The sequence below is a fragment of the Mobula hypostoma genome, chromosome 1, assembly GCF_963921235.1.
Source record: "Mobula hypostoma chromosome 1, sMobHyp1.1, whole genome shotgun sequence".
NCBI lineage: Eukaryota > Metazoa > Chordata > Chondrichthyes > Myliobatiformes > Myliobatidae > Mobula > Mobula hypostoma.
Genome location: NC_086097.1, coordinates 109327296 through 109342875, shown reverse-complemented (window position 1 = coordinate 109342875; position 15580 = coordinate 109327296). Strand labels below are relative to the sequence as shown.

At 43.7% G+C, this 15580-nt stretch overlaps 1 protein-coding gene across 3 annotated transcripts in view; it reads left to right on the top strand.

Moving 5' to 3' along the window:
* ppp1r17 (protein phosphatase 1 regulatory subunit 17) overlaps positions 1–11399 on the top strand; it is a 94755-nt gene extending 83356 nt beyond the window's left edge. For all 3 annotated transcript variants that reach the window (XM_063034230.1, XM_063034161.1, XM_063034083.1), the window contains one exon: positions 11100–11399. In XM_063034230.1, coding sequence (XP_062890300.1) covers positions 11100–11170 — 71 coding nt within the window. In that variant the 3' untranslated portion in view covers positions 11171–11399. The remainder of the gene's footprint in view (positions 1–11099) is intronic.
* Positions 11400–15580: the final 4181 nt, after the last annotated feature.

Here is a 15580-nt window from a genome sequence, read left to right as displayed (position 1 = left end):
AGCACTGTGGCCATTCAGCCCATCAGGTCCAGGCAGTTTCCAGTAAAGTCCCATTTCCCTGCAGCATATACTCTGTCACACATGCCTATCAATTTCCTTTTGGTACTTTTATGGCTTACCTACAACAGGGGATTGCTTACAGCATATTGCTGGGATGTGGGAGGATACAAAAACATCCAGTAGAAACACACATAGTCACAGACAAAAATGCACACTGACAGCACCCAATGTTAGGATCAAGTCGAGTCTGAGGAGTTAGAACACAGAACGTAAGACAGTACAGCACAGTACAAGCCCTTCTGACCACAATGTTGTGCCAATCCATTAACCTACTTTAAGAACAATCTAACTCTTCCCTTCCACATAGCCCACCATTTTTCTTTCATCTTTCTGTCTATCTAAGAGTCTCTTAAATGCCCCATAACATGACTGCCAACACCACCACCCCTGGCAGCATGTTCCATACGCCCATCTCTCTCTGCGTAAAAAAAAATCTATATCCCTCCGCAAACACGAGGAAATCTGCAGATGCTGGAATTTCAAGCAACACACATAAAAATTGCTGGTGAACGCAGCAGGCCAGGCAGCATCTATAGGAAGAGATACACTCGACGTTTCAGGCTGAGACCCTTCGTCAGGACTCTGATATATCCCTCCAATCATTTCAGAATACTGCCCCTTATAGTAGCCATTTCTACCCTGGCTATCCACTCAATCTAGCTCCCTCATCATCTTACACACTTCTATCATCACCTCTCATTCTCCTTTGCTCCAAGGAGAAAAGATTAGCTCGCTTAAACTACCTTCACAAGACATGCACTCTAATCCAGGCCTCTGCACCCTCTCAAAAACCTGCGCATCCTTCCTATAATGAGGCAACCAGGCTGAACACAATCACTAACTGCTGAGCCCCATGCTTTCCATGAGGAATCCACTACGACTAGGTAGAAAATAGAACCAATCCATACCTTCAAACTCCAATTAGATAGAGAGAGGATGATGTTGAAGGCAATGGGAAGAGAGTTGGGAATGGTACAGGTAAGAATGTTCTACCAGAAGCTGACATTGACCAAATGGACTATTTATTTCTCCGTTGCTAACTCTCATTATCATTTCATGGCCATAGTGCAAAATTAAAAGCTGCCACAAAACAGCATTGCAAACCAAATTTTTGACTAAAATCATGTCTTATTGTACATTAAAGTCAACTTTTCATATTTTTAAATTCCCTAAATGTTGTCCATCCCAGAAGAAATGCCTAACTGAATTCCTTTTAGTTGCTGCAGTCAGTTTCCAAATGCTTCTGCTCCAAAAGTTCTTTGTAATAATAAGTTTACTGTACCATTCAGGAATCTAAATTCTAATTATGCAGTGCTGAATACAGTGACAGTTTATGTCAACCTTTTAATGGCAGTATAATTATCTATCTCTAAGTGATGCTTAAAATATAATTAATATCATTAAAACCAAAGGTCACTTATGTAACAGTTTTGTACCAAACTGTAGGCCAGCTGAATTGCTTCTATTTTATTTTCCTTTGTAAATACTTGCAATACTCTGTAACATCCTAAATGGCTTGTGATATTTCCCTTGTGCAATTATGAATATTTGTTTTTTCATGTGTGGCAGAGCACAGAGAATCAATTTCAGCCCAATTTGCCCGGCATTGTAACATGTCATAGGACCAGTATTTTTCAGGATATAAAGACATTGAATACACTCCTACATAGGCAATTAACATTTAATAGGTACTTAGGCTGGTCATTGCTTAATATCCAAGCACTTTCCTCAGATTCAGCTTTGCTGAGCAACCTTTGCTTCCAGATCCTCAGTTTATTCTACGGAATCCACGCCACCCTCCCCCACCCCCACCCCCCCAGAACAGACTGTACGGTGGAAACGTACATAATTCACAATCACTGATGTTGAATTGGGGTTCACTTTAAGAGGCTGGTCTGACACAATGAAGTATTACGTGAAGTTCTTCTAACCGCACCTTTTTTGTTCAGTGTTTGGAGTACAATAAATGAGTTGTTATGGTTTTCTTAAACATAAAACGCCTCGCATCGTTTTATTTGTGAAAACCTACAAGACCACCAGTCATACAATATCTATAGAATATAGAACTGATAGAAAGAATCAAGAAAAAAGCCATTGCGTTCATTTGATATTCTTCATTCTGGCATGGGGTAATAAATATTTTATATTAGTGAAATTATGTAGCAAATGGAAAAGCATACATTTAGAGAAGAATCTTAATTATCATTCATTGGAAGATTTAAAAAGAGTCACATTTGCTCTCCCAAGTTGTAGTGTAAATTAAATCAAATACAAGTCCCTGGGTGCAAATCTTTATGTGGTTTATGGTTCCTGGACTCTTTCCAGCATTGCCTGACAGCTGCAGAGGTACACTTAACTTCTGCAGAAAGAGGTGAAAACAAAGAAGATGGCTCTCTAAGACTAAACAGAACATAAATATTGACAACCATAATATATATATTCAGGCACATGCATGCAAATATACATACCACATGTCTGCATAAGCACACAATATGGAATGTATACATACCCATAGAACCCCTTAGACACATCCATTTCACAAAAATAATTCAGGCTCTCCTTCAACCTATTGGCAAGACACTGTTTCTATCGTCCAGAAGAATTGTATCAAAATAAATGAAGAAGTTTGTCTCAATTGAACATAAGCATTTCATTCCAAGTGTGCTAAGCTTTAAAGGAAGTACGTGAAATTGAAAGAAAATTGTCTTTATGAAATCAGGGAGTCAATGGGCCATGCATCTGTGAAAGTTAAACCCTGTTACCTACTGCAATTCCTGATGCAACGACAAATTCAGGTGTCAGCTGGAACTACCTGTTAGTTAATTGAAATATAAATACTTGATGAAATCCCATGAACCATTTCAGTCTTCCATTTCTTGAAATAGATAGATATCACCTGGTGTCAAGCCTAATTTTCCCAAAGTTCTTATGTACAGGTTTGCACAATTATGAAATGATGCTGTTCAGTCTTACAACGATATGCTTTCTGAATACCATTTTAGTACTTAAAGCAAGATTGTGTAGTGGTTAGCACAAGGCTTTACAGTACTGGTGACCTGGGTTCATTTCCCATTCTCCCGGTGACCATCCGGGTTTTCTCCAGGTGCTCCAGTTCCCTCCCACAGTACAAAGATGTACTGGTAGGTAGGCTTGCAAATTGTCTCATGATTAGGCTAAGAATAAATCAGGGCAGCATAGCTCAAAGGGCTAGAAAGGCCTATTCCATGTTCAATAAATAAATAAACAAACAAACAAACAAACAGAGACTCTGCTGATGCTGGCAATACAGAGTAACAGAAACAAAATGCTGGAGAAACTCATCAGGTCAGGCAGAATGAATGGAGAGGAATAAAAGGTACATAAAACCTTACTGTAACTACAGCGCTCAAAACTACATCCCTTTCTTATTTTCTAAAATGTATCAATCGTTTGTCTCTTCAGTACAAGTCACATTCACTTATTTGCTGTTCACACAGCTTCTCCTCCCACAAAGGAGAGAAAATCTGCAGATGCTGGAAATCTGTGCAACACACACAAAATGCTGGAGGAACTCAGCAGGCCAGGCGACATCTATGGAAAAAAGTACAGTCAACGCTGAGGGTCGAGACCCTTCATCAGGACTGGAAAAAAGATGAGAATTAGAGCAAGAAGGTGGGGGGAGGAGAGGAAGAAGTACAAGGTTGTTGGTGAAACTGGGAGAGGAGGAGGGGTGATGTAGAGAGCTGGGAACATGATTGGTGAAAGAGATAAAGGGCTGGAGAAGGGAGAATCCGATAGGAGAGGACACAAGGCCATGGAAGAAAGGGAAGGGGGAGGAGCACCAGAGGGAGGTAACGAGCAGGTAAGGAGATTAAGTGAGAGAGGGAAACAGGAATGGGAATGATGGGGGTGAGGGAAGTTACCGGAAGTTCGAGAAATCGATGTTCATGTATCAGGTTGGAGGCTACCCAGACAGAATATATGGTGTTGCTCCTCCGGCCTGAGCATGCCTCATTGCAGCAATAGAGGAGGCCATGACCTGACACGTCAGAATGGGAAGTAGAATTGAAGTGGGTGGTGACCAGGAGAACCCGCTCTTTGTGGTAGACGGAGCGTACGTGCTTGGCAAAGCGGTCTCCCATTCTAAGTCCGGCCTCACCAATATACGGGAGGCCACACTGGGAGCACCAGATGTGGCGGGTGACCCTAACAGATTCATAGGTGAAGTGTCGCCTCACCTGGAGGGATTATTTAGGGCCCTAAATGGTAGTGAAGGAGGAGGTGTAGAGCAGGTGTTCCGCTTGCAAGGATAAGTACCAGAAGGGAGATCAATGGGAAGGGTGTAATGGGCAAAGGAATCGTGTAGGGAGCAACCCCTGCAGAAAGCTGCTTCTCCCGTATTACATTAAAATTCCCCTAAATGATGGACAAAATTGCTTGTCTTCTTCCCAGTCTCACCTTATTATTGCTGATTTTTAATCTACACCCTCATTCTGCTTCTTTTCCAGTCCCCTGTCTGCTAGACTCCTGAGCTATATTATCCTGTACATACTTCAACTAATCCTAATTTGTTCGTATCTTAAATAGTTCCAAATTCTGCTCTAGCTCTATTCAGTACAGTCAATCCATAATCCTGTTTAAAAACACTGTTATAACCTCAATTCTTCAACTTATCTGCTCTAAACAGACATTCTCCTACCTCCTTAAAACAAAAAGATGTTGCCACTTTCTATTCATGCTTCCACATATGGTACAGGGCTTATCACCCATTATCCCCTGCACCTTATGCCTCCCTTTTCGTGCAGTCCCACTTCTGCTCTTCAATATTTAATACAGCTAAAGCACTAAATAATATTTCTCAGAAAGCAAGTTCCACAAAGTGAATAATGAAGGTGTATATCATGCTCTTCGCATACTCCTCACCTCACTGTTCTATCAGGATTGTTTCCATGATGGGAAATCAGTGTTAGAACATAGAACACAGAACATACAAAAGTACAGCACAGTACAGGCCCTTTGGCCCACAATGTTGTGCCGTCCCTCAAACCCTGCCTCCCATATAAGCCCCCGCCTTAAATTCCTCCATATACCTGTCTAGTAGTCTCTTAAACTTCACTAGTGTACCTGTCTCCACCACTGACTCAGGCAGTGCATTCCACACACCAACCACTGAGTAAAAAACCTTCCTCTAATATCCCCCTTGAACTTCCCACCCCTTACCTTAAAGCCATGTCCTCTTGTATTGAGCAGTGGTGCCCTGGGGAAGGGGCACTGGCTATCCACTCTATCTGTTCCTCTTATTATCTTGTATACCTCTATCATGTCTCCTCTCATCCTCCCTCTCTCCAAAGAGTAAAGCCCTAGCTCCCTTAATCTCTGATCATAATGCATACTCTCTAAACCAGGCAGCATCCTGGTAAATCTCCTCTGTACCTTTTCCAATGCTTCCACATCCTTCCTATAGTGAGGTGACCAGAAATGGACACAGTACTCCAAGTGTGGCCTAACCAGAGTTTTATAGAGCTGCATCATTACATCGCGACTCTTAAACTCTATCCCTCGACTTATGAAAACTAACACACCATAAGCTTTCTTAACTACCCTAACCACCTGTGAGGCAACTTTCAGGGATCTGTGGACATGTACCCCCAGATCCCTCTGCTCCTTCACACTACCAAGTATCCTGCCGTTTACTTTGTACTCTGCCTTGGAGTTTGTCCTTCCAAAGTGTACCACCTCACACTTCTCCGGGTTGAACTCCATCTGCCACTTCTCAGCCCACTTCTGCATCCTATCAATGTCTCTCTGCAATCTTTGACAATCCTCTACACTATCTACAACACCACCAACCTTTGCAGAATTTATGTTCAAATGATCAGACACAGGTAGTTTTAAACCCTTGGAATGAAAATGCTGCTGTCACTGTCGGTTAGTCATTGCAACCAATGCTATATTCAATAAAGGAACAACACGAAGCCTCACACCTTGAATTTGTCTACAGTATCAAAATCAGAATCAGATTTAGTATCATATATGTTATGAATTACAGTAAGTATATTGTGGCAAGCATTCAGTCCATGATGACAGATGAGAAAAGCTTGTTTATCTCAACTGCTGGTTTTATTATGGCAAGCACAATAAACGACAGAGTGCCATCACACAGTGAGAACCATACAGACGGAGGAGATGATTATTACACACCCCAGTTACATTCAGAGTAGCAAACAAACACACAAGTGATTAACCCAACCTAAAATGTAACAATAAATGAACTTGAACATCATCCCACCATAGTCCCATGAAAGCACTTTAAAACAAGAAGAACAAATAGTTTTGGCTGCTAAGAATGCTGGGGCAAGTTGTCGACCAGGCCCCCGGAGCACCACACTGCCCCCACCTGAGGGGCAGCCATCCCTGGCATCCTAAGAGTCCACAATAAAATTGGAGAGTCCCAATGGTGGTCAACGCTGCTGCCAGGGGCGCAGGGAGGTGTTTCTGTAGCCCCCTCCCCCAGGGAAAGCACTGTTTGGTGAGGCAAGAGGCAGGACACTCGGAGTATTACCTCTTCCTTCCGCTTCACTGGGTCTGTGATGGCCAACACTGATACTGCCCCAGCCGGTCCCAGTGTAGTACAACTGTCTTCTGCTGCTCAGGCAACAGCACCTGATATACCACATTGGAGATGCAGTCGAGCACATCTCCCAGCCCCTTCCAGTGGCTTTGGGTGGACCCAAATACAAGACACATTTTGTGAGGTTAATGAGATTTAGCTTATTGTTCGATACCAGGAGAACAAGGCAGGAGCAGGAATAGCGAACTGGACAGGGACTCAGGACTACGACTAGGCTGGGACCAAGGGTCTGGGCTTGGACTCGGAATCGGATCCCAGAACTAGAAGCGACATGAAGAGGCTGAGGTATGGACTCCGAGCCAGAGACTGGGCAAGGACCCAGTACCTGGGTCTTGCCTCGGGCTCAGCCCTCAGAACCAGGCATGGACATGACATGGGCTAGGGAGAGGAGGAACATGGAAAACAGAGCCTCGGTCTCGGGAGAGCAGGTACATGGAACCATGGACACATACACAGAACACAGAGCCGGGACCCCTCCTTGGGGACAGGACATAGGACCGGGACTCACACACAGAACAGAGAGCCAGGACCCCTCCTTGGGTACAGGACATAGGGCCGGGACTCATGACCCCCCACGGGGCAACAGCAAGATGGCCTGTCTTACCCCACGGAGGCGAGGACAAGACAAGACAAGACATGACCCCCTGCGGGGCAATGGCAAGGCGGCCAGACTTACCCCACGGAGGCGAGCACAAGACAAGACCAACACGAAAGAACACCAGACAGTACCTATCTAGCTCCAGTGATAGAACTAGACCGAAGTGCAGGCAAAGGCTGCAGACGAGGGCTAGAGACGAGAGGAGCAGAGAAGGGATTCAGACAGGGGGGTAGGACAGGCATCACAGACCTCCAGGGCCAGGACTTGACTCGGAACTTGGATGCCGGCAGGACTGGGTCATGACTTGGTACTTGGATGCCCCGGAGCCAGGACTTGACTTGGAGCCTCCGGGTAGTGGCAAGCTCTCAACTCAGCCCAGGAACAGTAGACAGCGGTTCTTGATTCCCTCCAGAGGGTTAACTGACAGACCCAGCTCGGTGAGGAACTTTGCAGGCTCGCTTTGGCGAGGTAACTTGACATGGTTGCTCCGGTGAGGAAAGGCGAGTTACTGGCACTCGCTTCGGGTGGAGACTAGGCTTGCTCCAGCCAGATGACATTGGCACGCCATACCTTGGTGACTTTGCAAATGCTCCCACGCCAAACAGCTGAAAGCCGGAGACTATAAACTACCGGTTCAGCCAAGAGTAAATTGCCTCTAATCACCAAGGCCAAGGGACACGGGAAAACAGGGAACCAAAGGGAAACAGGGAGTCAACGGTCCGGATCGTAACATAAGCAAAGTAAATTTAAAGAGACCCCAATCCGGACATGACAGCAGGAACAGATGTAGGGGAGAAGGAAGAAAAAGGAGATAGTAAAGTTGTTTGCATCGTTAGTGATAAACAGAGAGTAAGAGGTGAAAATTTTCTTAAGTGCATTTATTTTAATGCTAGGAGCATCGTAAGAAAAGTGGATGAGCTTAGAGCATGAATTGATACCTGGAAGTATGATGTTGTAGCTATTAGTGAAACATGGTTGCCGGAGGAGTGTGATTGGCAACTAAATATTCCAGGATTTCGTTGCTTCAGGTGTGATAGAATTGGAGGGGCAAGAGGGGGAGGTGTTGCATTGCTTGTCAGAGAAAATATAACAGCGGTGCTCTGACTGGATAGATTAGAGGGCTCGTCTAGGGAGGCTATTTGGTTGGAATTGATGAATGGAAAAGGTGTAGTAACACTTATAAGGGTGTATTATAGACCACCAAATGGGAAGCGAGAAATGGAGGAGCAAATTTTTTAAGGAAATAGCAGATATTTGTAGTAAGCACAAGGCTGTGATTGTGGGAGATTTTAATTTTTCACACATAGACTGGGAAGCGCATTCTGTAAAAGGGCTGGATGGTTTGGAGTTTGTCAAATGCGTGCAAGATAGTTTTTTGCAGCAATACATAGAGGTACCAACTAGAGAAGGGACAGTGTTGGATCTCCTGTTAGAGAATGAGATAGGTCAGGTGACGGAGGTTTGTGTTGGGGAGCACTTCGGGTCCGGTAATCACAATGCCATTAGTTTCAGTATAATTATGGAGAAGGATAGGACTGGGCCCAGGGTTGAGATTTTTGATTGGAGAAAGGTTAACTTTAAGGAGATGTGAAAGGATTTAGAAGGAGTGGATTGGGACAATTTGTTTTATGGGAAGGATGTAATAGAGAAATGGACGTCATTTAAAGGTGAAATTTTGAGGGTACAGAATCTTTATGTTCTTGTTAGGTTGAAAGCAAAGGTTAAAAGTTTGAGAGAGCCATGGTTTTCAAGGGATATTGGAAACTTGGTTCGGAAAAAGAGAGATATCTACAATAAATATAGGCAGCATGGAGTAAATGAGGTGCTCAAGGAATATAAAGAATGTAAAAAGAATCTTAAGAAAGAAATTAGAAAAGCTAAAAGAAGTTACGAGGTTGCTTTGGCAAGTAAGGTGAAAATAAATCCAATGGGTTTCTACAGTTATATTAATAGCAAAAGAATAGTGAGGGATAAAATTGGTCCCTTAGAGAATCAGAGTAGACAGCTATGTGTGGAGCCAAAAGAGATGGGGGAGATTTTAAACAATTTCTTTTCTTCAGTATTCACTAAGGAGAAGGATTTAAAATTGTGTAAGGTAAGGGAAACATCTAGGGAGGCTATGGAAAATATGATGATTAAAGAAGAGCAAGTACTAGCACTTTTAAGGAATATAAAAATGGATAAGTCTCTGGGTCCTAACAGGATATTCCCTAGGACCTTGAGGGAAGTTAGTGTGGAAATAGCAGGGGCTCTAACAGAAATATTTCAAATGTCATTAGAAACGGGAATGGTGCCAGAGGATTGGCCTATTGCTCATGTGGTTCCATTGTTTAAAAAGGGTTCTTAGAGTAAACCGAGCAATTATCAGCCTGTGAGTTTGACGTCAGTGGTGGGTAAATTGATGGAAAGTATTCTTAGAGATGGTATATATAATTATCTGGATGGACAGGATTTGATTAGGAACAGTCCATATGGATTTGTGCATGTAAAGTCATGTTTGACAAATCTGTTTGAATTTTTTGAAGAGGTTAGTAGGAAAGTTGACAAGGGTAAAGTGGTGGATGTTGTCCATATGGACTTCAGTAAGGCCTTTGACAAGGTTCCACACGGAAGGTTAATTAGGAAGTTCAATCGTTAGGTATTAATATTGAAGTAGTAAAATGGATTCAGCAGTGGCTGGATGGGAGACGCCAGAGAGTAGTGGTGGATAACTGTTTGTCAGATTGGAGGCCGGTGACTAGTGGTGTGCCCCAGGGATCTGTACAGGGTCCAATGTTGTTTGTCATATACATTAATGATCTGGATGATGGGGTGGTAAATTGGATTAGTAAGTACTGTATGCAGATGATACTAAGATAGGTGGAGTTGTGGATAATGAAGTAGGTTTTCAAAGCTTGCAGAGAGATTTAGGCCAGTTAGAAGAGTGGGCTGAAAGATGGCAGATGGAGTTTAATGCTGATAAATGTGAGGTGCTACATTTTGGTAGGACTAATCAAAATAGGACATACATGGTAAACGGTAGGGCATTGAAGAATGCAGTAGAACAGAGGGATCTAGGAATAATGGTGCATAGTTCCCTGAAGGTGGAATCTCATGTGGATAGGGTGGCGAAGAAAGCTTTTGGTATGCTGGCCTTTATAAATCAGAGCATTGAGTATAGGATTTGGGATGTAATGTTGAAATTGTACAAGGCATTGGTAAGGCCAAATTTGGAGTATTGTGTACAGTTCTGGTCCTGGAATTATAGGAAAGATGTCAACAAAATAGAGAGAGTACAGAGAAGATTTACTAGAATGTTACCTGGGTTTCATCACCTAAGTTACAGAGAAAGGTTGAACAAGTTGGGTCTTTATCTTTGGAGCATAGAAGGTTGAGGGGGGATTTGATAGAGGTATTTAAAATTATGAGGGGGATAGATAGAGTTGACGTGGATAGGCTTTTCCCATTGCGGGGAGGAGAGATTCAAACAAGAGGACATGAGTTGAGAGTTAAAGGGCAAAAGTTTAGGGGTAACATGAGAGGGAACTTCCTTACTCAGAGAGTGGTAGCTGTGTGGAACAAGCTTCCAGCAGAAGTGGTTGAGGCAGGTTCAATATTGTCATTTAAGGTTAAATTGGATAGCTATATGGACGGGAAAGGAATGGAAGGTTATGGGCTGAGTGCAAGTCGGTGGGACTAGGTGAGAGTAAGCGTTCGGCACGGACTAGAAGGGCCGAGATGGCCTGTTTCTGTGCTGTAATTGTTATATGGTTATATGGGAAGAAGCAGTATGATGTTTTTTAACCTGACTTGGGGATAGTTAATACATCGTTTTGTTTTTTTTCATTCCAGGTGTAAAATTAATGAGAGAGGAGAAGCAACCAGTGCTTGCAGAAGATGATGAAAAGGATGCAGAAAAATAAACTACTAAATCATTTTCGAACAGCGAGAGCATTCACTGATTTCACCCCATTTGCAAGAGTGTGTGCTTATTGTACTGCATTGTTAAGCATGTATTCATATAAACTGTATCGGGAACCAAGAACATACTGTAGTTTTGCTGAACTCTATCAGAACATGAAATAGCATTGGTACATTGCTATTAGATAATTTTAAATGCTAATCGTTAGATTAAAATAGATAATGAAAAGCCTTGATAATTGTTTCATTTACTGCTTCATGTAAGAAGTAATATGCTGAAGGATAATTTTGCTTTACTTCACAATTGCCAATATGTAATACACCTAGAAGTCTCTGAGAAGACAAGTACTATTTCACTAATATAAATTCCACAATAATTTCACCTTGAGTAACTCCAAATTGATAAGTTAAAATGTATGGAACCAGCTGTCTATTGATGCTTCTGGACACATCTTCAGTGATGTTCCTGGAATCATCGGGTGTTTTGGGTCTTTCAACATCATACAACCTCCTCCAGGTGACCCAGCCGGGGCTGATCAGACCCCAGCTTGTGTCCAGATGGCTAGCTACTTATGACTCCATGGCTCCCCTCTTTTGAGCCACAGCCATCTTGAGGCCCTCTCTGCCGCATTGGTGGTACTGCGGATGGCTCTCCTCTTCCTCTCTCCCTCGATGCCCAAAATGCTGAAGGCTCTAACTAAAGAACAGGATACGAATCCCTACAACCAACCTCGACTGGGAGACACCTCGCTCTCCATCCAGCCTGTTAACAGCTGTTGACCAGTCCTGTGTACTTGGAGAGCTTCCTTTCAAAGGCCTCCTCCAAGCTATCTTCCCAGGGGACTGTCAGCTCCTGCAGCACCACTTGCTTAGTAGACTCAGACACTAGGACAATGTCTAGTTGTAGGGTGGTGGCTGCGATATGGTTGGGGAACTTCAGCTGCCATTCAAGGTCCACCAACAGCTGCCAGTCCCTTGCAGAGGTCAGAATGCCTGCAGGTGTTCTTTTGGCAGGCATTGGCTGCTCCCCAGCTCTGAGAAAGGCAATGGTCTGCTTGGAGGGTCGGGACCGCTTCGCCCACTCAACTCCTGCACTGATGGCTTCAGCGATGGTCTTCAGGACCTGATCATGCCTCCACCTGTACCATCCCTCAACAAGTGCCCTTGCGCAGCCGCTGAGGATGCGCTCCAGTGTTCCTTGCTTGGAGCACAGTGGGTACGCAGGTGACTCTGCCTTGCCCCATGTGTGCAGGTTTGATGGGCTTGGAAGCACATCGTACACTGCCTGGATAAGAAATTGCATACAGTGTGTTTTGGATTTCCAAAGATCAGCCCAGGTCACTTTCCTCTCAACTGCATTCTCCCATCTTGTCCAAGCTCCCTGTTGCTTCATTCTCACCGCCTTGCAGGCTCTCATTTCCTCCACTACTGCTCTCACCTCCTCCTGAACTAGACGACGCCTTTCCTTCCCTCTAGTGTCCATTTGGGGAGTTGGAAAGGATCCTAGCCCAGCTCGGCCTCGTGTGACCACTCCCACCAGCCTCCTGTGATGCAGCCTCGCCTCTGCCTCCTGAACAGCTTCCTCTGCCCTCCACTTCCTGCCAGTATCCCTGCTCTAGCCACCTTCGGGTCACTTGAGTCCCTATACTGTAGCACTTCTCTGGCTCTTGTTACCTTGAATTCTTCCTCCAAGGATTTGAAGGGCAGTTGCAGTTTGTTGTGGTGTCCATAGAGTGCGATGCTGCTCAGGCTCTTTGGCAGCCCCAGCCATCTCCTGAGGTGGTTGCTAACCCTCCTCTCTAAGGTTTCGACTGTCGAGATCGGAACTGCATAGACGAGGAGGGGCCACAGGATTCTGGGAAGAATGCCATGCTGATAGACCCAGGCTTTAAACTTCCCAGATAGGCCAGACTTGTCCACAGACAACTCGTTGCAGGTTGCCTGAATGGATGTTGTGTCCCTTAGAGAGCTGTCAAAAACTTTGCCTAAGCAGGAAAATATATTCATGACTAATGGAATCACTTTTGGAAAACATCAATACGAAAGAGTTGAACATGCAGCAATGAAGCTAGTATCAGACAGAGCAGCATCACCATCTCTTCAAGCCCATTCCCCAGGTCCAGTTAAATACTTCCAGTGGAAGAATGCTGACGGGACAAAATGGGCAGAGGAAAGAGCAGTAAATGGGCATAAATGGTAACATGGATAGAAGAGGAGAACATGCTTAAAATTGATGATTGACTATAATGTAAATGAATGTTATTTTCGGGAGTAACTTCCTAAAGGGCTCAGATAGGGTCTTTTTAGTTAAAAGTAGCCTTTTAGCTTGGATGGGGAATCTTGATGAGGTGTACCATTTGGGCCTGTTTCTATATGGTATGATTCAAAATAACCTGTTTCTTGGCAACACTGCATGCTTTATTATGGTAGTGTGAGCGACAAGAAGTAACTGCATGCTGTAGACAGGTAATACACACACAACGTGCTGGAGGAACTCAGCAGGCCAGGCAGCATCTATGGAAAAGAGTAAACAGTCGACATTTTGGGCCGAGACCCTTCATCGGGACTAGAAAAAAAGATGAGAAATCAGATGAAAAGCCACATGTTCATACACTGTAGTTTCAATTATCCTAAAATCCATGAGCTTAGGGGAGATGTCTTAATCTGACAATGGAATATAAATATTAAAGTGAAATTGCATCAATTTTTCTATGAAATATATTCATCTGACCTATGCCATTAAAATTGCATCCAGGTATCGAGGTGCTACTGTGCCACTTATGTTAACAACCACGATCCTGTTCTCTCCATCTTGATTTGATATTTTTTCTTTTAATTATCCAAGGAAATTAACCAAGAGTACCCTTCAGGATTAACTACTGCAATCGTTTCTGTGCTCAGTACAGGAATTAGACTTGCATTCATTACAAACCAATACTAACTTGGCATATCTACTGCTGCCCAAGAATGCAAGTAGTCTTCCTTTCGCCTAAAATGTTTCCTTCAAAGTGGTTTAGGGTGTATTCTTATACCATCAGCTCCAGCACACCAGCAAGGCCCTATCCATTTGTAGGGCATTCCTGTACAAGCCTCCATTTGTGATGCCAGAACAGATGTTAGGGCTGATGAACCCCCATTCCTCTGCTCCCAGGCTAGAAAAACTGTCTGATTGTTTGAAGAAGATTAAAAATTGGTCAGAGTCTGTAAAATAAAAATTTAGAAGATGAAAAACTTAAGCAATTAACCTAACTAAATGAAATTGGTCCCATTCATTTTAATAAAAAAGTTAAAGTCTGTCCTAAGCCTTGCGGCCCATCAGGCCAGTGCTTATGCCAGTTTCTGTGGCGTGAAACAACTGAGAGTATGAGACTCCCCTCCGGATAGGACACCAGTATATCGCGAGGTTAACCTCCAACATTTCCCGGTACCCATTTTCAGCTAGGTGGACTGGAGTAGTGTGTAGTTAAGTGCCTTGCTCAAAGGCACAACGCGCCGCCTTGGCCGAGACTCGAACCCACGACCTTCAGATCGTGAGCCCAACACCTTAACCACTTGGCCACGCACCACACATTCATTTTAATAAGACTGCTACAAATGCAACAGGTTAAACTGAGTGCAGGTTCAGCTATAGACTTCCTAGCCATCAATATGGGAAATTAATACAGAGTAGAGCTATGCCTTTGAACTCCATGAGACTGGCAATGAGCTGACCAGATGATTTCCCTCCCACCACTCGTTAATCTCACTAAATCTGTCCAAGTAATGATCTTTCCCCAACCTAACTCTCAAAAACAACAGATATCAGTCCTGAAGATGGGTCTCAGCCTGCATTGTTGACTTTCTAGTAATTTCTTTAGAAGCTGCCTGGCCGACTGAGTTCCTCCAGCATTTTGTATGAGTTGCTTGTGGTTTCCAGCATCTGCAGATATTCTTGTGTTTAAGTTCAAATTCAAATTCAAATTCAAGTATATTGTCATTCAACCATGCACATCTAACAGCTAAACTAGACATCATTCCTCTGGGGCTAAGGTGCAAGACACAGTACATACATCACACACACACACACACACACACACACACACACACACACACACACACACACACACATTACCTGGGACAGTATAGTGTTATTGGCGCAATTATAATAAAACACGCAATCATTTAAATATGTAAAACAGCTGAAATAAATGATGAGAAGTAAGCAGTGCAGGTTGAGAGTGTGTTTGTGAGTTGGAGGGAGCAGGGTGAGCAGCAGGGCATTCAGACAAACAGTACATGAGTGTTGGCTGGAAACAGGGTGTTAAGAAGTCTAACAGCCATACAGAAGAAGTTGTTACCCAATTGTCCAGCATCTAATTAATACCCTGGCCCCACTCCCTCCATACATGAACCACTAAACAAGTGCCTTATCA